This window comes from Dasypus novemcinctus, chromosome 2, assembly GCF_030445035.2.
Source record: "Dasypus novemcinctus isolate mDasNov1 chromosome 2, mDasNov1.1.hap2, whole genome shotgun sequence".
Classification (NCBI taxonomy): domain Eukaryota; kingdom Metazoa; phylum Chordata; class Mammalia; order Cingulata; family Dasypodidae; genus Dasypus; species Dasypus novemcinctus.
Window position 1 is genome coordinate 80,388,397 of NC_080674.1, and position 24,947 is coordinate 80,413,343.

General features: G+C 37.3%; 1 protein-coding gene and 1 non-coding gene across 5 annotated transcripts in view; one reads left to right on the forward strand and one right to left on the reverse strand.

The window, feature by feature from the left end:
* Positions 1 to 24,947, reverse strand: part of DMGDH (dimethylglycine dehydrogenase) — a 114,143-nt gene that overhangs the window by 20,655 nt on the left and 68,541 nt on the right. For all 4 annotated transcript variants that reach the window (XM_058275313.1, XM_004449673.5, XM_004449675.5 and 1 more), the window contains exons 8-14: positions 20,687 to 20,856; positions 20,148 to 20,301; positions 18,224 to 18,389; positions 16,620 to 16,750; positions 14,261 to 14,478; positions 12,829 to 12,986; positions 9,977 to 10,036 (exon numbers count right to left, since the gene is read on the reverse strand). In XM_058275313.1, coding sequence (XP_058131296.1) covers positions 9,977 to 10,036; positions 12,829 to 12,986; positions 14,261 to 14,478; positions 16,620 to 16,750; positions 18,224 to 18,389; positions 20,148 to 20,301; positions 20,687 to 20,856 — 1,057 coding nt within the window. The remainder of the gene's footprint in view (positions 1 to 9,976; positions 10,037 to 12,828; positions 12,987 to 14,260; positions 14,479 to 16,619; positions 16,751 to 18,223; positions 18,390 to 20,147; positions 20,302 to 20,686; positions 20,857 to 24,947) is intronic.
* Positions 1,402 to 1,473, forward strand: TRNAG-CCC (transfer RNA glycine (anticodon CCC)). Its single transcript has one exon. It is a non-coding gene; the product is annotated as a tRNA-Gly (tRNA).

The window sequence follows — 24,947 nt, forward strand, 5'->3', positions numbered from 1 at the left end:
AAGGTTTAATATACAGAATATATAAAGAAATTCTTCAACTTAACAGCAAAAAGACCATTAAAAAATGGGCAAAAGACATGAACTGACAACTTTCCAAAGAAGACATGTAAGTGGCCAGAAAGCACATGAAAAAATGCACAAAATCATTAACTATCAGGGAAATGAAAATCAGAACTACAATGAAATACCATTTCATACCCATGAGAATGGCTACTATTAAAAAAATAGAAAAGAACAAGTGTTGAGCAGGATGTGGAGAAATCGGAACATTCATTCATTGCTGGTGGAAATGTAAAATGGTGCACTACTATGGATGACAGTTTGGTGGTTCCTTAGAAAGCTAAGTATAGAACTACCAAATGCTCTGGCAGTCCCACTATTAGGTATATACTCCAAAGAATTAAAAGCAGGGACTTGAACATATGTTTGCATACCAATATGTTCACAGGGGCATTAGACACAATTGCCAAAAGATGGAAGCAACCCAAGTGTCCATCAATGGATGAATGGATAAAGAAAACGTGGTATATACATACAATGGAATATTATTCAGCCATAAAAAGGAATTAAGTCCTGATCCATGTGACAACATGAATGAACCTTGAAGACATCATGTTGAGTGAAATCAGCCAGACACAAAAAGGCAAATATTATATGATATCAAGCACATTTATAGAGTCAGAATCTGGAATACAGGTTATCAGGGGATGGCATGGGGTTAGGGAATAGGAAGTTAAGGCTTAAAATGTATAGAATTCCCATTTGGAATGACAGAAATATTTTGGTAATGGATGGGGGTGATAGTAGCACAACATTGTGAATACAATTAACAGTACTGAAATATATATATCTGAATATGATTAAAAGGGGAAGTGTTAGATGGTATATATGGTAACAGAATAAGTTTTTTAAAAAACAACCCATGGAACTACACTGTACAGGGAACCCTAAGTTAGACCATTGACTTTAACTAATAATACAATTATTAAAATGTGCCATATCAATTGTAATAGCTGTTCCACATCAGTGCAAGGTGTTGGTGATGAGTTGGTGTATGGGAATCCTGATTGGATTGTTCTGTAAACTCACAACTTCTCTCAAGCAAAAAAAAGAATTACATTAAATGTAAATGGTTTAACCACCACCAGTTAAAAAGCAGAAACTTTCATGTTGGATGAAAAAAAAGTCCCAAAAATATGCTGTTTACAAAAAATATGCACTTTCAATATATAGACATATATAGATTTAGGTTAAAGGATGGAAAAAGATGTATCAAAAAAAAGCTGGAGTCAGGAGCAGATGTAGCTCACGTGGTTGAGTATCTGCTTCCCATGTATGAAGTCCCAGATTCAATACCCGGTACCTCCTAAAAGCAAAACAAAACAAAATTCTCATTGGGGAGCGGATGTAGCTCAGTGGTTGAGTGCCTGCTTCCCATGTATGAGGTCCTGGGTTCAATTCCCAGTATCTGCAAATAAATACATACATACATTTGTAAAAAGAAAGTTGGAGTTCTACACAAATGCAAGGTGTTAATACTAGGGTGGTATATGGGTATCCTGTCGTTTATGCATAATTGTACTGTAAACTCATAACTTCCCTAATTTAAAAAAAAGTTGTAGTAATTATTAATATCAGACAAAGTAGATTTTAGAGCAAAGAATTTCACCAGGAATAAAGAAGGTCAACTGATAATGATAAAGGGGCCAATTCATCAAGGGACTTAACAATCATAAATAGTTACGCATCTAATAACAGAGCTTCAAAATACATGAAGATAAAATGATGGAACTACATGGATAATTAGTCAAATCCACGATAATAGAAATTTCAATACAATTCTTTCAATAGACAATAGAACAAGTAGAAAGAAAATCAGCAAGGATATAAAAGATTTGAACAAAGCTATCAACAACTTGACCTAATTGACATTTATAGAACACTCCAGCAGCTTCATATATACTCTTTTCCAGTGCACATAAAATCTTTACCATGATAGACCATATTCTGGGCCATAAAACAAATCTCAATAAATTTTAAAAGTTTGTTCTCTGATTACAATGGAATTAAAATAGAAATCAATAAAAGAAAGATATTTGGAAACTAAATAATGTAATTCTCAATAACTAATGGGTTAAAGAAAAAACCAGAGGGAAATGAGAAAGTATTATGAACTGGATGAAAATGAAAACACAACATATCAATATTTATGGGATACCCATGAAACAGTATGTAAAAGCACTAAACATTCATGGCACTAAACATCCATATTAGACAAGAACAATGGTCTCAAATCAATTACTTCAGTTTCCACTTTAAACAATTAGAGAAAAGAAAAAAATTAAGCTCAATGTAAGCAGAAGAAAGAAAACAAAGATCAGAGTGGAAATCAATGAAATTTTTAAAAATAGAGAAATAAATGAAACTAAAGACAGTTCATCAAGAAGTTTAGTAAAATAGTTAAGCCTCTAGCCAGACAAATCAGGAAGGAAAAGAAAGAAGACATAAATTACCAATTCATAGATGAGAGCTGACATCATTACAGATTTAAGTGATATTTAAAAAACAAAAAATGAATATTATAAACAAGTTTATGTCAATAAATTCAAGAACTAAGATGAAATTGAAAAGTTCCTTAGAGAACGAAAACCACCAAAGTTCACTAAAGAAGATATAGTAACCTGAACAGTCCTATGTCTATTAAGAACATTGAAATTGTAGTTAAAAATCTTCCTACAACAAAAACTCCAACTCCAGATGGCTTAATTGGTGAATTCTACAAATATTTAAGGAAGAAATAATACCAGTTCTATATGAACTCTTCAGAAAACAGAAGAGAAGCCTATACTTTCCAATTCATTCTATGAAGCCAACATTAGCCTAATACTAAAACCAGACAAAAATACTGCAAGTACAAACCAATATCCCTCATAAACTTAGATGAAAAATTTCTTTCAAAATTTGTCTGATTACATCCAAGTATAAAAGATGATATATCATTACCAAATGAGGTTTATCCAAAAAAATGCTAGGTTGGCTTAGTGATAGAAAGTAATTAATATAGTGTATTAATGTAATTTATAGATGTAGAAAAAGCATTTGCCAAAACCCAACCTCCATTTCTAACTAAAAAACAAACTTTTAGCAAATGAGGTATAGAAGGGAATGTCTTTGACCATATGATAGCCAGGCCCTGAGCCTCAATAGACTTCAGCTCCTACACTCTGGTTTGTTGGACTTACCTACTCAGCTAACATGGAGTTGAGGAGGGTCAACCACCACACCGTGGAGCCAGGAGTGCCTACAACTGGAAGCGGGAGGATTGCATCCAGCATCCGTGTGGAGTCTGGGCCCCCTCTTGATATAGATGTAGAGTGGACACAGCCATTCCAAGATCCACAGGATGGAGGAATAGAATATGGATGAGAGTGGACTTACTGATATTCTATTCATTAACTATTGTGATCGGTAATCCAAGAAAATGTGGCATTGGTGTGGAGGGGGTGGCCATGGTGACTGCTGGGTGTGGGGAGTGGGAGGAGGAGGTGAGATGTGGAGGCGTTTTCGGGACTCAGAGTTGTCCTGGGTGATGCTGCAGGGACAGTTGCTGGATGTTGTGTGTCCTCCCGTGGCCCGCTGGATGGAATGTGGGAGAGTGTGGGCTGTGGTGTGGACCATGGGGTGCACCAGTGCTCTGGGATGTATTTGCCAAGTCCAGTGGGTGTCTCATGATGATGGAGGAGATTGTTGCTGTGGGGGGAGGGGAGGGATGGGGGGGTGGGGGTATATGAGGACCTAGTATTTTTTGAATGTAGTGTTGGAGAAATAGAGACAAAAAAGTAAAAAATAAAAATAATAAAAAATTTAAAAAATAAAAGAAAAAAAGGGAATGTCTTCAACCTGATAAAGAACATATATGAAAAACCTACATTTAATAAATGATATATCTGATAAAGGATTTGTACCTAGAATATATAAAGATTTTCACAATTCAATAATAAGAAAACAACCCAATTAAAAATGTGTAAAAGATTTGAACAGACAATTCACAAAAGAAGAGACAGCTACAGTGGATAGACCCATAAAAAGATGCTCAACATTAAGTCATTAGGGATATGCAAATTAGAACCATGATGAGATACTACTACACATCTCTTAGATGGCTAAAATTAAAAAGTGTTTTGGTGAGGATGTAGAGGAAATGGAACTCTCATACTGCTATACTGCTGGTGGGTACGTAAATTACAAAATGGTTCAACCACTTTGCAAAAACAATTTCTTAAAAAGTTACAAATATACCAACCATATGATCCAGACATTCTACTCCTAGGCATTTGCCCACAAGAAAAGAACGCAAATGTCCAGACAGAGACTTGAACGCAAATGTTCACAGCAGTTTTATTTTTAATAGCCCCAAACTGTAAATGATCCAGATGTTCACTAATAAGCGAGTGTATAAATAAATTGTGGTATATTCATACAATGGAATAAGACAGTAGAAAAAAGAATGAGCTATCAAAACATATAACAGCATGGATGAATCTCAAACTGATTATGTGGGATGAAAGAAGCCAAAGGAAGGTTATATACTGTATGACTCCATTTATATAAAACTCTAGAAAATGCAAAATATTCTGTAGTGACAGAAAGTAGATAACTGGTTGCTTAGGCACTGGTGGGGAGGGTAGTGAGGAGTGGGAGGTAGGAATTACAAAGGGTCATGACCAAACTTCTGGGCATGTTGGATATATTCACTATCTTCATTGTGAATTCTTCATTTCATGGTATATACATGTATCAAAACTGATCAAATTGTATACTTTAAATATATTACATGTTCAATAAAGCTGTTGAGATAAAAATAATAATAAATAAATAAAAGCAATCTAAAAAGTTACTTCAGTTCATTCCTAGACCAGGATTTACAGAGACTTCCAAATTATAAAACAAGCAGCTAAACAGCACACTTAAGCTTTTAGAGTAGAAATACAGTTTCATATCAGTGAATTAGAAATATATGAGGTCGATTCAGTGACTGTCAATTTAACATATTTTGAGAGATATTTCAGGAATGATAAAACAAACTTCAGCCTAGGTTTTACTTCTTTTTGTTTGTTTTTCACCTTTCATTCGGCAATAGATATGGGGAGGGATGGCTTAATTAAAATGACACAATTATGTAGCTCATCTAGGTAATATAGCACGAATGACTTTAAAAAACCACTATTCTGGTAGTCTCACAGAATTTGAGACTTGCAGGGGAAACCTCATTTTACAGATTAGAAATCTGAGGCATAAACTTAAGTTAAGTGACTTTCCCAAGATCGCACAGCTAGAATTTGGTCACTTAAAAAAAAGAATCACTAATGCCTAATTCCATAAAAGGATCAGGGACAGTATATCACTAACTGGCGACCGAGCCAGAATAGGTCACAGATCTACTCTCTTACTCACCATCCACTTCAGAGTCTATACCACCATTTTCTGAGTAGTCTACCTATTTTCTGGTTTCCCGTTTATCCACAGGACCACAGTGGTTTGAGGTTAAAAGAACTAAGACAGTGGTTCTCCACTGTATAATAAAACCTGCAGAGCCTTAAAAAGCAAATCCATGGCTGGATCCTACAACCAGAGTTGGTCCAACTGGATTGGTCAGTGGTTCTCAAACTTTACAGAGCATCAGAATCACCTGAAAGCTTGTTAAAATGGATTGCAGGGGCCCACCCAGGGTTTTTTAGCTTTTGGGTCTGGCCTGCCTAACAAACCTGCAGGTGATATTGATGCTGCTGTGTGTGGACTATGCTCTCAGAAGCCCTGGGATAGTGCATCATGTGACTTTTTAAAGCTCCCTCGATATTAATGTTGAGCCAGTTAAAGATCATTAGTCTAAAACAGTAGGTCTCAATCTTTTCTGGAATCACCTGGGAATATTAACAAAACAAAACAAAAAACAAAACAAAACACTGGTACTGGCATTCCTTTTTAATTGATCTGGGTAGCAGCCTGGGCCTTGGAATTTTTAAAAGCTCCCCCCTGATGATTCTAACGTGCAGCCAAGACTGAGAGGCCCTGAAAATTTTCTGCTTCCTCAAATTCCTATTGCTATTTAGCCTAAAATTTCCCCTAAAGAGAGTTGAGTATATTTATCACTACAATATATTATAAATTCCTTTCTAACTTGTGATCTTTGAACAACAATTTCTTTCCACTTTGATGTTTTAATAATTGTTAATTACTGAATATTTAGGATGTAGTAGACCTGATATATGTGCTTTATCTCTTTATTTGTTTTTGCTTATTGAATATTTATGCTTTAAATAATCTTTCCTCAAAAGAGATCTTGTATTTTCTAGACTCAACATTGCTTTCTGATTTGTGGTGAATATATATCACATTTTATTCTGTTTCTACTGGGTACAAGCCTGAGAGAGACAGAGAGGAGAGGAAAGAGGAAGAAAAGGAAAACAAAAACAATTCTGATCTTCTTAAACATGTTACACTTAGTCCAAGATTCTCTGTGAATCTTGGTGGGAGTTCTCTGGAAATGGACAAAGATTCAGTAATTCCAAAAGGAAAATCCCTAAAATGTCTATGACTTGGTCCCAAGGCAGCTGATTTTCCTTTAGCTCTCGATTAATGCATTTCTTCCATTTTCAACTAAAAAAAATGCCACTGATTTTTCCCCAAAAGTAACTTCCTTTGGAACAAAACATAATACCATTTAGAACAGTGATATGAATTGTTTTGGGTAAAGCTGTTTTATTTGAGGAGATTTTAAAATATATTCAATTCTTTTTTTCTTTATCACCATTCTGTTAACCACTTCCTTTCAGGTCCTGATGGCTCACTTTCGGCACATGGTACTATAGTGCACTGCTTGATAACCCTCATGTGGAACTGGATCTTCAGAATGAACTCTAAGTATTTATCCTACAGTTTTAATTCCTGAAGTACAACTTGTTTCAAACTTCATGAGATTTGAGAGCTATCAGGAGTTATATCTTCAACTTTAGATCTGTGCCTAGCAAGGTGTTTAATAAATGGTGCTTAATAAATGTTTGCCAATGAATGAATGTGTGAACATGTGTATACTCAACTTCACAGAACCCAAAGCCACAGAAGACTAGGCTCAAACAACTTAAAGGCAAGTGCCATTGAATCATCTTCCTTTGTGATCCAAGATTTCCTCAGCATTCCATTTTTCTTTTCCCTACTTTCATGCTAATTTTAATAGGAACATAATTCACCCTAACAAAGTCTGATGGCCCATCTCTTTATCCACTCATTTTCCTTCTTAAAATGTGCAGAGCAGCTATTCTGATCCTACCTTAAAACACAAAATTAGTTATAACAAAAATATGAATATTATTTTAAGAATATTATGAATATTATTTAAGAATATTAATGAAATTTTATTATTTCATTAATAAAATGTAGTCCATTCAAATATTATAATACATGTTGCAGAAAAAGAAATTCCTGGACAGTTTTTCAAGGCTTTTAAGTCCATTATGGGTAAAGACCTTGTTGGGAAGTGGTAGGTGGGAAAGCACTACCACAAGGTCGGAGGTCAACATCTATCTTGTTGGTAAAGCCAACAACCACACCTAAGTCACTTTAGCTCTCCACACTGCCATTTCCTCACCTTTAAAATGAAGAGGTTGTACTGAGGGATCTCCAGGGACCCTCCTAGATCTGATACAATCTGCATCTCTATAGCTGCTAAAACCCTTAACGGTGAAGGGTTTTATGTCTCGAAATCCATTTTCGATATACATATTTGCTTTGAGGAGAAAAGAAAGAATTAATTCTGAACAACTGTAAAATGCCAGATTTTTTTGTACTGAATATAAATATACCTTTGTACTAATTGCTTGTTTTCATATAACATCAATTTTCCAAAGAAGCATGGACTTGCATTATATTTTTCTCTAAATGTTGTATGTTGGAAAAGGATAGTGGTGATGGTTGCATTGACAACCTTGTCAATGTAATTGATGCCAATGACCCGCACGCTTAAAGGTGGTTAAGTTTGCAAATTTATTATATGTATTTAACCACAATAAATTTTTTAATGTTATATGAAGCCACTTTGGGTGGCCTTCTGGTTTTCAGACATAGGATCTGAATTACCAAGTTTAGTTTGTAACATTAATAAAGTTTTAGGAAACTTCTTTCGTATTATAGACTGCTACAAAACCAAGGTAAAGTTGTGTAACTACCAAAAGTTGATTCAATCTATTCACCTGTCTTGGGAATTAACAAGCATGGCTGTAGTTATGTTGATATCAACAAACCACCTGAATCAACACAATCGAAAAAGACTGGTCCAGGTTCTTGGGCTACATGGACCTTCACCTAATGAAAACACTAGGAATTAACTCTGTGACACCAGAATGAGAAACAACAATTCAAAAATCATAAAAACATACCATCAATCAAAGTAATTATCTACTAAGCAACTAACGGTTCTGAGATGAGCTTGAGTTGTTGAAATAAATTTGAAATAACTAATAAATATACAACCCACACCTGCTTATAATCATAAAGGGAGCTTCAAAACTCCAGTTTTGATATAAAGAGATCATTTATCCATGCCTTATCCCCAAACAATAATATACAAATACTGAAACAAAAGAATCAGTTATCTATTTACATATTGATGACAAACAACATAACTTTAGTACTTTCAAAAGTCAGGCCTAGCAATCTGCTGCTAGGGTCTGCCCGAATACAAGCACCTGCTTTCTCTGACCTGGTGGCAGATGGTAGATCATAAAGATAAAAGCCATAGAAAGAATGTGCAGAAAGATAGTCCTTTTAAAATTCTTTAGGAGGTTCTTTCTCCTAAAATCTAATATTATGAATATATGCGTTTTAGGTTAATAAATTAGCTCAGAATTCAGGAACTGGTGCAGAGGTACTAAAAAAAGCTTCCTTAGCCTGATTCATGTGCTCACCATACATGTTCAAAAGCTTCCATAAGATGGGAAAACAGCCTTTAGTTTATAAGTACTTAGGGTAGGACTCGTTATTTTTGGAATTCTAACAAAAACCCAAAACAGCAGCTGCTGCCTCCCTACCTCTAACAGCAACTCTAGTTAGTTCTTTAACAATTACAACTCCAAGGCACTTGCTCAATAGAACAACCTCAATTACATCTGTAGGACTTGCACAGCTGAGCTACGCCATAATAGTTGGCCTCATATTATGCCTTTCATAATCATACTTTCCTAGGTGCGTCAGAATCCCATGCAGAGCTTGTTAAAACAGGTTTCTTGGCCTGCTGCCCAGAGATTCTGATTTAGTAGGTCTGAGGTGGGGCCTGAGAATTTGCGTTTCTAACAAGGTCCCAGGTGTTGTCGATGCTAGCTGGGAGAACCACACGTTGGAAACCAGTGTACAGTGGTCCCCTTTGGAATGTTAACATCAGTTAAGAACTTTTGGGCTAATGGGCGTCTCAATAAATATCCACTTTAAGCTGAACACATTTGAAATGTGTCATTTGCTTACACTCAGATGTTTTAGTTACATACAAAGTTGCTTAATAAGCAGATGGCTGGAGCTGTTGAGACAAGGCTGCTTCATACTGGGAAACAGCCAATGCAGTGGGTTTGATTAGCAGTTGTACAAATTCACAATTCACGAGGAGTTACTGTAAAATACGACCAGCATGGAGCAATTCTTGCAAGAATGTCTGCTGAAATCTGATGGATAATCATCTTTATCCATACTAATTTTTACCCTAGAACTTAGATTTAGCCCTCGCACATGCTGAATTCTGCTGTTTTACATCTACAAGTACACTCCAATAGTTTAACAAAGATTAAAAGATTAGCAGTAAGAAGCAGTATTTATGGTCAACTCATTTCTCCTATAATCAGGCTTGGATAAAATTTTTTTTTAAAGTATGACTGTCACAAAGCAGCACCATAATTTTAAGATTTACTTCAGGCACACTTGAATGTAAACATACCTTATTTAACTTTACAAAATAATCCAGTCCAGCTTCCAATGGATTTGTATCACAGTTCATCTGAAAGGGAAACACGTTTTAATTCTAAAATGAGTTCAAATCATTTCAGTAACATCACTTTCATATTATTCTTTTGAGTACCAATTTTGAAAAAAAGGATATTATGGATTGGTCTCTAAAATAATTTTTTTTAATCCAAAATTCAAATATAGCTTTTCAGCAAATGCTGTTATCTGAATATAGCAAATATAGAAACTGAAATTCAGAGTTTGTTCTAATGGCTATTTTATTTTAAAAACCGTCTGAGGGATACTACCACACAATGTTCCTTCCAAAAACAAAACTTTCATGTTTTTATATAATAATTTTACATTAATAATTAAATTTGAAAAGTTATTAAGAAATTTGCTTATCTGACAATTAGCTGAGAATCAGGACAATTAGAGGTAAAAGGAGATGGTAGGAAAATGACTTTTATGGAGTTTGGGAAGGGAAAAGGAAAAATACAGTGGGCATTATGTACGCTTCAATTTGGAGCTAAAGCCAATATTTGAGAACAGGCTTGAAGGTAATGTTTTTGCTAGTTTGAGTGTTTTATTGTTGTTGTTCTTTTCTGCTCCAAGTAAGAATTTGCAGACCTAGATTAAACCCCATAAAAACGTAGTCAAACTTTAAAAACAGCACAGCACTAATATATGAACCAAATGAGTAAAATACACTTATTTTAAATGACATAAAATTTGGTCTCATATTTCTTAATCAATTTAACAACTCTAAAATTATTTTTATCTCATCAAAGTTTCAAAATTTCTCCAGGAAAAGAGAAAAACAAAGCACAGAAGATTGATTGCTGTAATAACAACACTAGAGGGCCCTCTGGCACTGCTGGGAATCAGAGGGACCTGAGCTGGAGAAAAACCAGGGAGCAGAGCAGAAGATAAGGCAGGAAGACGGAGAAATGCAAACTCCCAAAGGGCTCTGTTCCTTCATTCCTTGGGAATCATGTCCCCAGCAAAAGACATGTTCAGGTCCTAACCCCTAATCCTGTGGGTGTGAACCCACTTGTAAATAGGAACACTGAAGATGTTATCAGAGTGTCTCCAAACTGAATGAGGGTGGACCTTCATCCAATATGGCTGAAGTCCTTATAAGCAAAAGAAACTGGACATAGAACGAGAAGTCATGGAGAGAAGCCAGGAGCTGGAAGTCAATGGAACCCAGAAGAAAACAGAGAGGACATCACCACGTGATGGAAAAGCCAAGGAACCCCAGATTGCGGGCCAGTCAGAAGACACACACCCTAAGAGGAAGCTCGCCTTCCAGTCTCTCAAACCTTGAGCCAGTAAATTTCCACCATTTAGGCCAATCCATTACATGGTATTTGTTTTAGCAGTGGAGAAACTAAAATAGAAAATGTAGGGTCAGAGCTGTCCTCTATTTCTCTCCCTGGGGGCAGATGGTAGATAATAAAAATAAAAGCGAAGGAAAGAATGTGCAGGAAGGTATTCCCTTTAAAACCCTCTAGGAGGTTCATTTTCCTAAAATCTAATGGTATAAATACAGGTTTTGTATTAATTTCTTACCTCAGAATTTGGCAACTGATGCAAAGACATTTACAAAAAGTTTCCTTGGCCTGAGTCATGTGCATGTGCTCACGTATTTCCATAAGATGGGAAAACAGCCTTTAGCTTATAAGCCTGTGAGACAAGCAGGTCTCAGCTATACTTGGGAATCCCCATACAGAGCACATCTCATGTAGATGATAAACTTACCCCAGAGCCCTTCCTCTCTCAGGGGCTCCAGGTAGCCTGCCCTCTCACTTCAGAACCCACTTGCTTCTCTCTGCCCGCAGTCTAAATGCTCAAGGGGCCTATTTGGGCTTTCAAACTGACTTTGGCTTCCCAGTGGTAATGAAATTCATTCTATTATGGGCCAGGCACCTTAGACTATCTCTAATATCTATGATGATGACTCTGTAGGAGAAATATTACCATCTGCATTTTATAAAAAGGGAAATAGAGGCTCTGAAGGGTTAAGATACAGTATGTAGAGTCCCACTCTAAAATCCATACTTTCCCGCCACCCCTTATCTCATATCTTAGGCCTAAAACCTCGATGTCTTCCAAGGAAAGAACCAGAAAATCTGAAGAGCAATGGGTTTATAGATAGCCTGGCACACTGGAGGAAAAATAGGAGAATAGGCTTTGAATCATGCTTGGTTACTTACTGGGTAACTGGTACCAAGTCATTCACTGAATCTTACTGAGATTGTGGGTAAAATAGGGATAACGATGATAATATCTATTTCAAGAAGGAATTAAAAGGGCAAAAGCATATGAAAAATGCTATATAAAAGGTAAAGCACTATAAAGCACTATAAAAATGGAACTTTAGTCACCATTATTATCAGTAGAGGAAGTCTAGACCAACACATCCCAGACCTTTTCCCTGGCCCCTCAGAAAGGCAGTTTTGTTATTAATTCCCCCAAAGGTATGAGATAACAAGAAATGAGGGTGGTCACGACAGAAGAGTGGAGGAGAGAATTTGAAAGGTAGCCCTCCAAATCTGTGGGGGCAGGCAAGCTGGCGCCTTTGGAGCAGTCACAGCTCCAAGCACAGTGTCAGAGACAGACGTCCAGGGCTCTTCGCCAAGCAGGAGGAATTGAGACAGAATAAACATTATGTCAGAATTCCAAACAAAGAGAAAATCCTCTTCCCTTAAATAAAGTTATCTAATAAAACATAATTTCTCTTGCAGCCAGAGCCAATGTTAATGCAGTTAAAACCAGGCCTCATATTAAAAAAAGATACAATAAACATTAAATTGCAATAAAGATGCTATCATTTCAAACCTCTGACCCCCAGGCTCTGAAAGCTTTCTCCAGCCTTAAGGCATTCATCGCATACGTTCCAAAATTGTCAATTCCCTCCTCCTGGCCTGCATCCATGATGACATTATACAGTGCTGCAGATTCTTCTCGTCTGTGGTATAGCTCCCAACCCAGCTCACCTGAAATAAACCCAGAGGTGCCACACAAGAGTGAGGACAATGGTCAGTAGGCTAACATCCATTAGCTGAAATACATAGAAAGAAGAGAGATTCCATTTATGAAGCACAGAATGTCGGTTTTTAAAAGACCAGTTCACAAAAAGTGGATACAATACCCTGCCACAAAAGGGACTGCCATATCACAGATCCATTCGTGCTCAATTCTGGCTCCCACATAGGGGGCAGAAGGTAAAACATCTCTTATAATGACAGAGAAAGACCATCCCTTCTCCTGACCCCAGCCTCACGGTGAGACTTGACTATATTTTCAGGGACAAAGATGACAGGGGCACAATTAGCATGGCATAGTTTATCAAGATAATGAGTTCAAGGTTTAGATACCCCAACCCCCTTGCCCAAGAATCACAGGGCTTGAAAATATTGTCAACTGATAATGGATCCAAAGTGTCTTCATTGTGGGACAGTCACCATTTCTTCCCCTACTTGGTCAATTCATTCACCATTAGTGCTGTAGGCAAAAATCAAAGGCAATGACCCCTACCCAAAGAGTCCTGCTTATTTCTTATTCCAGTCACTGTCTCATTGAGGGTGGGAAGAGGAAGGGCAAGGAAAGGTAAAGCAGAAGCCTTTAAGACTGTGGGTGCTCCTTGTTCCCCAACATCGAAGGTAATGGTGATATGCTTTTCCCACCCACTATTGGAGCATGAGCAATATGTAATTGTTGAAGGAATGCCTGGGCACCAAGTGCCCACCCTTTGTGAGAACAAGGAGGTCTAGAGGAGAGTGGAAATGAACCCCAGAGCACCAAAAGGGAACTGAACAGCATCCATTCATCTCTGCATAAAATACCAACTATGTGCAGGTTTAGGCCGTATATGACGACTTCCCTGATGAACTTACAGTGTAGAAAGGAAGACAGTAATGCCCTAAGGGAGGTACAGGTTCAGTCTACAGGAGACCATCTTAACTGTTTCCAGAGAGAGTCTGCTGGTCTTGCTGGCCTGTCAAACCCTCCAACTATCTCAACAACCCTCATCTTCCCATTTTCCCATTTTCTTCTCTCCCTTTCAAATGGTAAGCAGCCAGGAGAGGACAAACAATTGGAAATCCATGGAACTACTCTCACGGGTTAAGAATGAATAGACAGAAGTGTCAAAAGAGTTGGACAAAAGAAATCTTCCTCCAAAGTCACACTGACCAAAGCAAATGTGTACATGTGTGTATTTCTGGTAGCTTCTTTTAGATTTTAGAGACTTAAGTTTTCCAATTCTTACCTGTATAAGATATCCTAATAGCAGTGACAGGAATGTTGGAAACCTTTAAGGACTTGGTTTGAAGAAACTTGAACCCATCATCACTAAGATCTTCAGAGGTCAGTTTTTGAAGGACCTTTCTTGCTTGTGGTCCTGCAATTCCAAGGACTCCAAGCTCATCAGTTATGTTTTTAATTTCAACATCATATTCACCTTTGACTGCTTCTCCTTCAATCCATCTGCATTTGAGTTATAAACACCATGTTAAATCTTGTTTGAGTAATATACACTGTGTCTCTGAATACATCTTCTGTGTCTAGAATTACAGGGAAGTCCCCAGAGCGTTATTTCAACGCCTAATTTTTTTTTTTTTTTATTTATTTCTCTCCCCTTCCCCCATTGTCTGCTCTCTGTGTCCATTTGCTGTGTGTTCTGCATCTGCTTGCATTATCAGGCTGCACTAGGAAACTGTATCTTTTTTTTGTTGCATCATCTTGCTGCATCAGCTCTCCGTATGTGTGGCATCACTCCTGAGCAGGCTGCGCTTTTTTCATGCAGGGCAGCTCTCCTTGAGGGGCACACACCTTGTGCGTGGGGCCCCCCTATGCAGGGGACACCCCTGCATGGCACAGCACTCCTTGCATGTGGCAGCACTGCACGTGGGCCAGCTCCACACAGGTCAGAAGGCCCTGGGGAACGAATCCTGTACCCACCATATGGTAGGTGGATGCTCTATCAGTTGAGCCACGTCCGCTTCCATCAACAATCACCTAATTTTTAAAGTTGAGGAAACTGAATCCCTGATATGTCAGGTGGTGTTCTTTACACCATTCACTCACAAATTTGTGGGTAAATTTTCAAAATACAGAAAGGTCCTGTAATTTAAATGAACTCTGATTTAAACAATTCATTTAAATAGTGACAGCCATATTGCATTTAAACTAATGGTTCAGTCTCCAAAAATTAATTTATACTCAAATTTTCTCTAATATCTATACACAGGAGGCACATTTATGTGCTAAAGATTAATAACGCACCTACCTCCAGATACATAATTGCTTTGACAATCACAAAGAAAAGGGAAAAACTCCAAAGACTCGTTTTCAATTTCTAAGTCTTGATGAGTTATTGGAACTCATCTACAGAGCTATTTAATAATTTATTGAGCTGTCCTTGGAGCTATTCAAGTCTATCATAAAATGTTCATCTGGACTTACACAAAGCTAAACTATTAAGATGCCCTCGAATACATCTTGGATTGGAACATGCAATTTGTATCATTTTACAACTAAAGTGAAGATCTCTTCTAGTAAAACATTTATTCATTAAACAATAATATATTGCAAGTATTTTTTAATATTAGACTAAATACTCTAAAGTAGACTAAATAGCAGACTGAAAACTCACACAAAAGCTCAGCTTGGTAGTATATGTGTCACCTGGACTAGGTTATGGTGTCCAGTTATTTGGCCAAACACTGGTCAAGATGCTGCTGTGAAAGTACTTTGTAGATGGAATTAGCATGTACAGTAAGTTGACTTTAAGTAAAGGAGTTTACCCTGGATAATGTAAGTGGGCCTCATCCAATCATTTGAAGGCATTAAAGGCTAAGAACTGAGGGCTATAGATATAAAAAAAGATTCTGCCTCAAGAATATACCATCTACTTCTCTCTGAGCTTCCAGCTTCCTAAGCCTCCCTTATGGATTTTGGACTCAAGAATTCAATAATCAGTGTTCTCAATGGAATTACCCTTCCTTATAGAATTTGGACTTGTCATGTTGTCATCCCCACAATTGTGTGAGCCAATTCCCTAAATTAAATAAATAAATACACAAATTTAAGTACTCTCTCTATATATATGTCTCCTGTTGGAGAACCCTGACTAATACAAAAAGGTCAAGCATTTAGATTTAGCTGTGGTCCAGAGAGCAATAAAGCATCCCAAAGGAAGAAGGTAACTCAAGAAGGCCACTTACCGAAGTAGACTGAATGAGGGCAAAAGAATCATAAGAACTGGCTTGAATTAGTTACTGTAATCTAAACCTCATTTTCTGCATCTGAAAATGGGGATAATATATACCTTGCAGAACACTGAGAGTTAATTGAGGTAATATGTAAAAGGGGTTCTGGCACACTGACAATGCTTGACAAATAATTGGAAGTTAATATTATTAGAACCAGTAAACCCTAAAGACCTTTTTTGGGGCAGTCCTCATTTCAAGTATTTTCCTACAAAAAACATGCACTTTATTGGAAATTATAAGGTTTAAGAAGAATTAAAGTTATGCTTTCAAGTACTGGTAAAAGGCAAACCTGGTTAGTGTAAGATTAAGTGAATATATAACATATACAAATTTTCTTATTAGATGTCCTCTTACCTAAGATCATGAAGTTCTGATCCAGAACCAGTTATTAAAAGAAACTCCCCAGGGGACTGGTGAGAAACAGTCAACTCAGCATACACTCGACCTTTTGGTGTTAACATGTGACTTATATTTGTAAAACCCACCTACAAAAAGGAATTTAAAATGTCTTCAGGATGAAATAAGAATCTTACGTATCCTTTCAACAAAATTTATAAATAAAGATGTCAGTGTCCATAATGAGAAGCATCTGAATCTTACCATTTATATAAATTACATGAATTATCTGCAAGAGAAATCTGTAAACCTAAAATTAAACCTAATATTAATTTTGAAGTTCTCCATTTAAATGGTCATTTAAAACCATTTGTCATATCAAGTTATACTTCATTTAACTTAACAGACTGGCAGTCAATTTTCTTTTAAATTCTCATTAACCTAATTAAGCAAGTTGTAAAGTCCTTGGATGAGAATCCACTCAAAAATTTAAATTTAAAAATTAGCTAGTACATTAGGGAAATGGAAATCAGACCCACAATGACATAGCACTTCATACCCAGTAGGTTGACTATAATAAAAAAGATGGACAATAGAAAGAGTTGGTGAGGGAGAAGCGCCTGTGGCTCAAGCACTTGAGCTCCTGTTTACTATATGGAGGACCAGTTCAGTCCTGGGACCTCCTGGTGAAAAAAAGAAAAAAGGCATCCCAGATCTGCATGGTGCTGAGAGGCACAGGCCCCCGCATGGCACAGAGCAGCACACCAAAATGCCAATGCTGCAACAAGATAGGAAAAAAAAAAGAGTTGATGAGGGTGTAGAGAAATTGGAAACCTGGTTCATGGCTAGTGAGAAGATAAAATGGTGCAGTCAACTGTGGAAAACAGTTTGGCAGTTTCTCAAAAAGTTAAACATAGAGTTGCCATATCATTCAGCAATTCCTCTCCTAGGTATCTGCCCAAAAGAAATAAAAACATATGCCTATGCAAAAACTTGCAGCAAAATAGCCAAAAATGGAAACAACTCAAATGTCTATCAACTGATGAAGGAATGAAAATGTGGTATGTCCATGTACTAGAATATTATTCAGCCACAAAAAGAAATGAAATACTGATACCACATGCTACAATGTAGATGAACCTTGAAAACATGTTAAGTAAAACAAAAGAGACTCAAAAGACCCTTCACGTTGTATGATTCCATTTATATGAAACATTCAAATAGAGACAGAAAGTAGATTAGTGGTTGCCAGGGGGATAGAGGAGGAGGGAATTGGGAGTCACTGCTAATAGTGAGGGTTTTCTTTTAGGGGTAATGGAAATGTTCTGGAATTAGATAGTGGTGATGGTTGAACAACATTTCAATATACTAAAACCACTAAATTGGACACTTTTACATGGTGAACTTCATGGTATATGAACGCTACCTCAATGAAAAATACTATTTTCTTGATTTCAGTTAAAGAGAAATTTTAGCATTCATAGAGAAATCATTAAGTGGAATAAAATAACACATTGGTTTTTAGTTTTTAGTTTTAGTTTTTAGTTTTTTGTTTTTAATAAGAGGATGGAGAATTAAACAGTCCAAAATCCTGGACCTTGTACCCCTATAAGGCTATTTACCTTCGGAATGACATTTGCAAAGAGATGGTCCAACAGTTTATTGGAGTCTTGGCCTTTGATGCTAAACTTGCCAAACGGTGACAGGTCAATCACCCCTACTCTTTGCATAACCTGTTTATACTCAGAGCCCACAGGCTCAAACCAGTTTGTGCGGTGAAAACTTGGCCTGAAACACAATGTTTAGTGTCATAAAACAATTGCCATTCATTTTCAGAAAATTACAGAATAAGGACATTTTTTAAAATCCTGTTTACCTAGAAAATCCTGTTTGGAAGAACAACATGCAACCTAAAATTCTGTCCTGCACATATATATATTTATATATATTGGAACTGACCTTTTTAAGTTACTCATCTGTCCCTTTGACCCATGTCATAGTGAATGAAGCATTAACTAACTAGAAAATAAGATAGCTCTGGGGCTCTCAGACTGGAAGTGGACTGAGGAGTTATCCAGTCCAGTGGTTTCAACTCTGGTTGCATATTAGAATTCCTTGGGGAGCATTTTTTTAAAATGCCAAAGGCTGGACCTATAGTCTAATTCAACAAGAATACCTTGGGGCAGGTACAATGCGGGAACTTCCCAGGTAATTCTAATATGCAGCCAGGAATGGGTTTTAATGTGCATACAAATCCCTTGCACTTGCTAACCTGCAGGTTTTGATTCAGTAGGTCTAGGATAGGGCTGGACAGTCTGTGTTCTAACAAGCTCCCAGGTGATACAGATGCTCTTGAACTATACCCTGAGGAAACAAGGATCTGACCCACTATCTTCGTTTTTCAGAGAAAAGGCACAAAGTGACCTGCCAAGGCCTTTGCATTAGTTAATGATAGAGCTCGGCCTGGAACAAAGGTCTTTTGACTCGTTAAGCAGAGTTCTTTCTACTCTACCCAGTGGCCTTTAACTATGGTATTTTAACTTCAGAGCAGGGTACTAAGTCTGCAAAATTAGTTTTCTGTTGTTTAATTATTTAAATGGTAAAGAAACTTAGGCCAAACTACACAGCAGAACATGAAGAATAGATCTAGCATTATCTGGGTCATAAGAAAAACCAAAGTAGTATTTTGCCACCAAATATTCTCGATTAGCAGCCTAAACAGCCTCAGTTCATTATGCAACAACCGGCTATACTTCATACCATCTAGACCAGGTCTTAGAGTAGACATCAAAACCTGATTATATAAACAAAATGCTCAAAAAAGGTAAATTAATTTCTAGATTTTCTGTGTATTTTCTCTCAGTTTATGGGTTCTCATAAGAAACAATATATTAATCACCATTAATCCCAAATACAACCATGCAGTAGCATTTTAGAGGAATTCAGAGAATTGTTTCAGAGGCATGCATGGTTTATATAGCTTAATCCGAAAGGCTAAGTAAATATTCTTTCCTCCTAACTTATCAATGGTGCATATAATGCGCGTGGCTCATGCATACATACTAGAAAAGAAATACTTTGAGCTACTCCATGATAAACAGAAAACTGGAAAAAAATCCAGGTGCTTTCAATTTGTGATTGTACACTACATGATGCAATCACGCATCTTAAACCATGGAAACAATTTAGGAGTCAACTGAAGCCATATGGAGATTTGGACTGGGGTTAGGGGTAGGTTCCTTGGAGCTTCTGGTAAATGTCAAGCTGAAGAGGATTCACTGGAGGTTGTTGTAAGACTCTCGGGTAATGCCAGAAAACCTGGGGCTCCATGAGTCCTAAATTTGAGCAATCTCATAAGAACCAGAAAAATTCCTCCACTAGACAAATTCCTCCAAAAAATTAGTTATTGTAGCAAAAGGCTCAATGTTCTCTGGAATGGGGAAGAGTGGGGTAGGAGGAGGAGGGATGTTTCTGATTTCTTTCCACTCCACTTCAGTAGATTTATCCTGTGGTCAGAACCACAGGTAGGTTAAGTCATTCACTTACTTGTACTGAGTCACGTGCCCCGGCTTGTAGAACCAGTGTGGCTGCTCCCAGCCCGCATGGAACCCCATAGAACACTTAGACACCAGGGTTTTGTAGACCCCACTGACCCGATTAGTCGGCCTGCCAGCAAACCGTTCTTCTTTAGGATAACCAACTGGAAACACAAAATCAGTATTCTAAAGGACATATAACCAAATCGCTAAAATACTTTGAAAGGATTCAGAAATTGGAAAATGCAGTATTTAAAATCCAGAAGCATAGTTATATGTATTAAACTTATGTGAAAAAAAAAAATCTGCCACTTATACTGAGTATCACAGGGTAAAGCAAAATACATTTAAAATCTAAAATCAGTAAAGCAACCCAAGGTAAAATATACAGTCATATATAGCCTCATTTGTGTCCTTGAGACACAATGCTCTTTTAGAATACCTAACCACTGCCAGTGCAAGAAACAGAATAAAGAGGCATCTACACTCACAAGTGTTGCAAGTAAATTTTGTAAACACTTTCTAGACAACAGTAAATTTGCACTTTACCAATATTGTTGAATCCGTACGACTCTCTTGCTTTGGCCTCAGTATACTGAGTTGTTGTCCATTTGCCATAGCGGTTGGGATCCAATTCTATCAGATCAAAAGGAGGTTCTCCATGCAGGATCCAGTCACTGAGATATTTCCCTACCCCACCAGCATGAATTATGCCATATCTTTCAAATACAGAAATAAATATTCAGTTACTAACACATGTTATTTTCAAGTAATGACACAAACCATATATTTTACAAGGTCTCCAAGTGAAATTGTTCTTTGTTATTCAGAATACACAATTAACAATCATGGTACGCAATGTTTTTACTCAAAAAAATACATTTTCAGGCATCCAAATTAAACATGCTGGACTTGATAGCTAGTTTGTTTCCACAGTTTCAAGAGATGCACATAGGCAAAACAGACTATGACTCCTGGCCAGTAAAATAAGGATACTCATTTTAGGAAAATGAGGGGGAAAGCCCCAAACAGGTAGTTGTGGCTGAAACCGTATTCATCCTCTTAAGCTATGATTATCTTGAATGATAATGTGTTTCTGATAATATGAGAGAGATATGTGTAGAGTGTCAGCTCAGTTCTAACTCCCTTCAATGAAGACTTCTGTGCAAGGATCTTGGGCCATTATCTTGGAAGCATTCAGATGAAGATACCTCCACCCAGGGACTCTTAAGGAGGAGGTGCAAAGGGACCCTGGCTCCTGCATTTTTAAATTTAATTTATGTGAGTGAAGCATATCACTCACACACAAACATACATAAACAGTAAGTGTTTAATAATAGTTGTGAACTTAGAAAACAAACATATAACATCATACAGGGCTCCCACACTTCACCCCTCCATCGGCACCTTGCATTGTTGTCAAATGTTTTTAACTAATGATTAAAGAGCATCCTCAAAATATTATTACCAACCAAAGTATTTTCCCCCAACCCACCCCATCATTATTATTTTTTATGTCATTTATATATGAACATACATAAACAATAAGTATATAGTAAAAGTTGTGAACTCACAAAGTAAATATGCATAATGTCATACTGGGGCCCCATACATCAACCCTCCACCAACACCTTGGCATTGTCACGAAATATTTGTTACAAATTATGAAAGAATATTGTCAAAATCTTACTACTAAATATAGTCCTTATATTACATTTGGTGTATTTTCCCCCAACTCACCATATTGTTATTTTTAAAATATATTTTTATGACAGAAGTTCTAAACTTACAAAACAATCATGTACATGTGCAGAATTCCCAAACACCCCTCCATCAACACACCACACCATGGTGAAACGTTTGTTGTACATGATGAGATAATATCAGATTATTACTAGGTCCATAGCATACATTTGGCACACTTTTTCCATACTCCCCCATTATCAACGCAGTACCTCTTTGGCATAAATGTAAGAATATTACATTATTATTGCTAACCACACTCCATAAGTCACTCCAGTTGTATTTTTCCTTTGCTTTTCCACATTCCCACCACCCTGCAATAGTGATGTACATTTGTTGTAGCTCACAAAGAACACTCTTGCATCTCAACCACAATTCTCATCCACCTCTGGGTTTACTATGCTATTCAGTCCCTAGATTATTTACTAGAATTCTGTCAATTGGCATTTACATTCCTAGGCTACTATTTTCAGCCACATCCCCATTTACAAACTAGTTGTTATTCACTATAATGTGTTGCCATGAACTCTGTACATTTCCACACTTACAGTAAAGCTAATTAGAACTTCTACACACATTAAACATCAGTAGTCCATCTCATCATCCTCTTAATCTCCTTTAAGAATCTACCACCTACCACCATTTTTAGTTAATTTTTGGACAAAGTATGAAGTAGGGATCCTCTTTCTTTCTTTTGGCTATGGACATCCTGTTCTCTCAGCACCATCTGTTGAATGGACTATTCTGCCTGAGCTAGGTGGGTCTGACTGGCTTATCAAAAATCACTTGACCATAGATGTGAGGGACTATTTCTGAACCATCAATTCAGTTCCATTTGTCTATGTATAACAGTATTCCAGTATCATGCTGGGTTTTTTTTAAAGATTTATTTTATTTCTTTCCCATTTCCTCCCGCCCCCATTGTCTGCTCTCGTGTCCATTTGCTGTGTGTTCTTCTGTGTCCACTTGCATTCTTGGTGGCACCAGGAATCTGTGTCTCTTATTCTTGTGTCATCTTGCTGTGTCAGTATTCCTTGTGTGTGGTGCCACTCCTGGGTGGGCTGTGCTTTTTTGTGTGGGGCAGGTCTCCTTGCGGTGTGCACTCCTTGCGTGTGGGGCTCCCCTATGCGGGGGACACCCTGCATGGCATGACACTCCTTGTGTAGCAGCACCGCATGTGGGCCAGCTCACCACATGAGCCAGGAGGCCCTGGGTTCAAACTCTGGACCTCCTATATGATAGGCGGATGCTCTATCAGCTGAGCCACATCCACTTCCCTCCATGCTGTTTTTTACCACTGTAGCTAAGTAATATGATTTAAAGTCTAGAAGTGACAGTCCTCCAACTTTGCTTTTCCTTTTTAAAATGTTTCTAGCTATTTGGGACCTCTTACCCTTCCAAATAAATTTGATGATTGTGTTTTCCATTTGTTTAAAAAATGCTGGTGGAGTTTTTGTTGGAATTGCATTGAATCTGTATCTCAATTTGGGTAGAATTGACATCTTAATGATATTTAGTCTTTTAATCCATGAGCCTGGAATGTTCTTCCAATTATTTAGGGCTTTTTAAAATTTCTTTTAACAATGCATTGTAGCTTTCTGAATACAAATATTTTACATCCTTGGTTAAGTTTATTCCTAAATATTTGATTCTTTTAGTTGCTATTGTAAATGGAATTTTTTTCCTGGTTTCCTCCTCAGATTGCACATTACTAGTGTATAGAAACACCATTGATTTTTGCATATTGATCTTGTATCCTGACACTCTACTGAAATTGTTTATTAGCTCTAGCAGATTTGTTGTAGATTTTTCAGGACTTTCTAGGTATAGGAGAATAAAACCTGTGAATAGTGAAAATTTTACTTCTTCCTTTTTTATTTGGATGCCTTTTATTTCTTTTTCCTGCCTGATTGCTCTAGCTAGAACCTCTAGCACTACATTGAACAACAGTGGTGAAAGCATGCATCATTGTCTTACCCCTGACTTCAACAGGAAAGCTTTCAGTCTTCCACCACTGAGTACAATGTTAGCTGTGGATATTTCATTTATGGCCTTTATCATGTTGAGAAAGTTTCCTTCGATTCCTATCTTTTGTAATATTTTTATCAAGAAAGGATTTATTTTATCAAATGCCTTTTCTGTATCAATTGATAGGATCATGTGACTTTTCTTCTTTGGTTTATTGATGTGGTGTATTATGCTGATTGATTTTCTTGTGTTGAACCACACTTGCATGCCTGGTATAAAATCCACTTGAGGGAACATCGCAATGCATTAGGCAGAAAAGGCACAGCTCCCACAACAACAACAACAGAGAAACAGCCAAAGCCTGCCTCAGGGACCTGCTTTGGGGTTCAGTAGACCAGGACACTGCTTCACAAATCCCAGAAGGGTGAGGGACAGAGAGACAAAGAAGCCGAAATAACAAACTGTGAATTACTAAACCTCCTGGCTGCCGGGAAAGGCTCCTCTCCTCCACCCCCAAGATATTCAGCATGGGTAAAACCTCTTTTCATTTCAGCTCACTGATAGGGGAGCAGAGGTCTTCCTTCCTGCCAGCTGTTACAAGGGAAAAGGGAAGAGGAGCAGGGGGCATTTTCTTCAGTGAATTCGGCCAGCAGAGCCCACTTTGAATTTCAGCTCTGGCTGGACACAAACAAGGGAAAACCAAGAGAGATACACCTCTGCAGAAAGGTGCACCAACGAGTACCATCTGCTGACTTTTAGAGCTCTTTTTACCCCACCCTTAGGAGAAAGTCTGTGGCCCATTATTGAGTCCCTGGCAATTAACTTAAGTTGAGCAATTTTAAAGACTTAAGTTGAACCAAAGAGCTATGAAAAAATAATAACAATAGGCAAGAGAGAGAAATCGGACAACATAAATTCACCAACATATCAGATGCCTAGGTATCAGGAAAAAATTACAAGCCATACTAGGAAACAGGCAGAGATGACCCAGCCAAAAGAACAAACCAAATATCCTGAAGAGATTCAGGACTTGAGACAATTAATAAATGATAATCACACAAGTTTCCTAAATCATTCTAAAGAATGGAAAGAAAATATG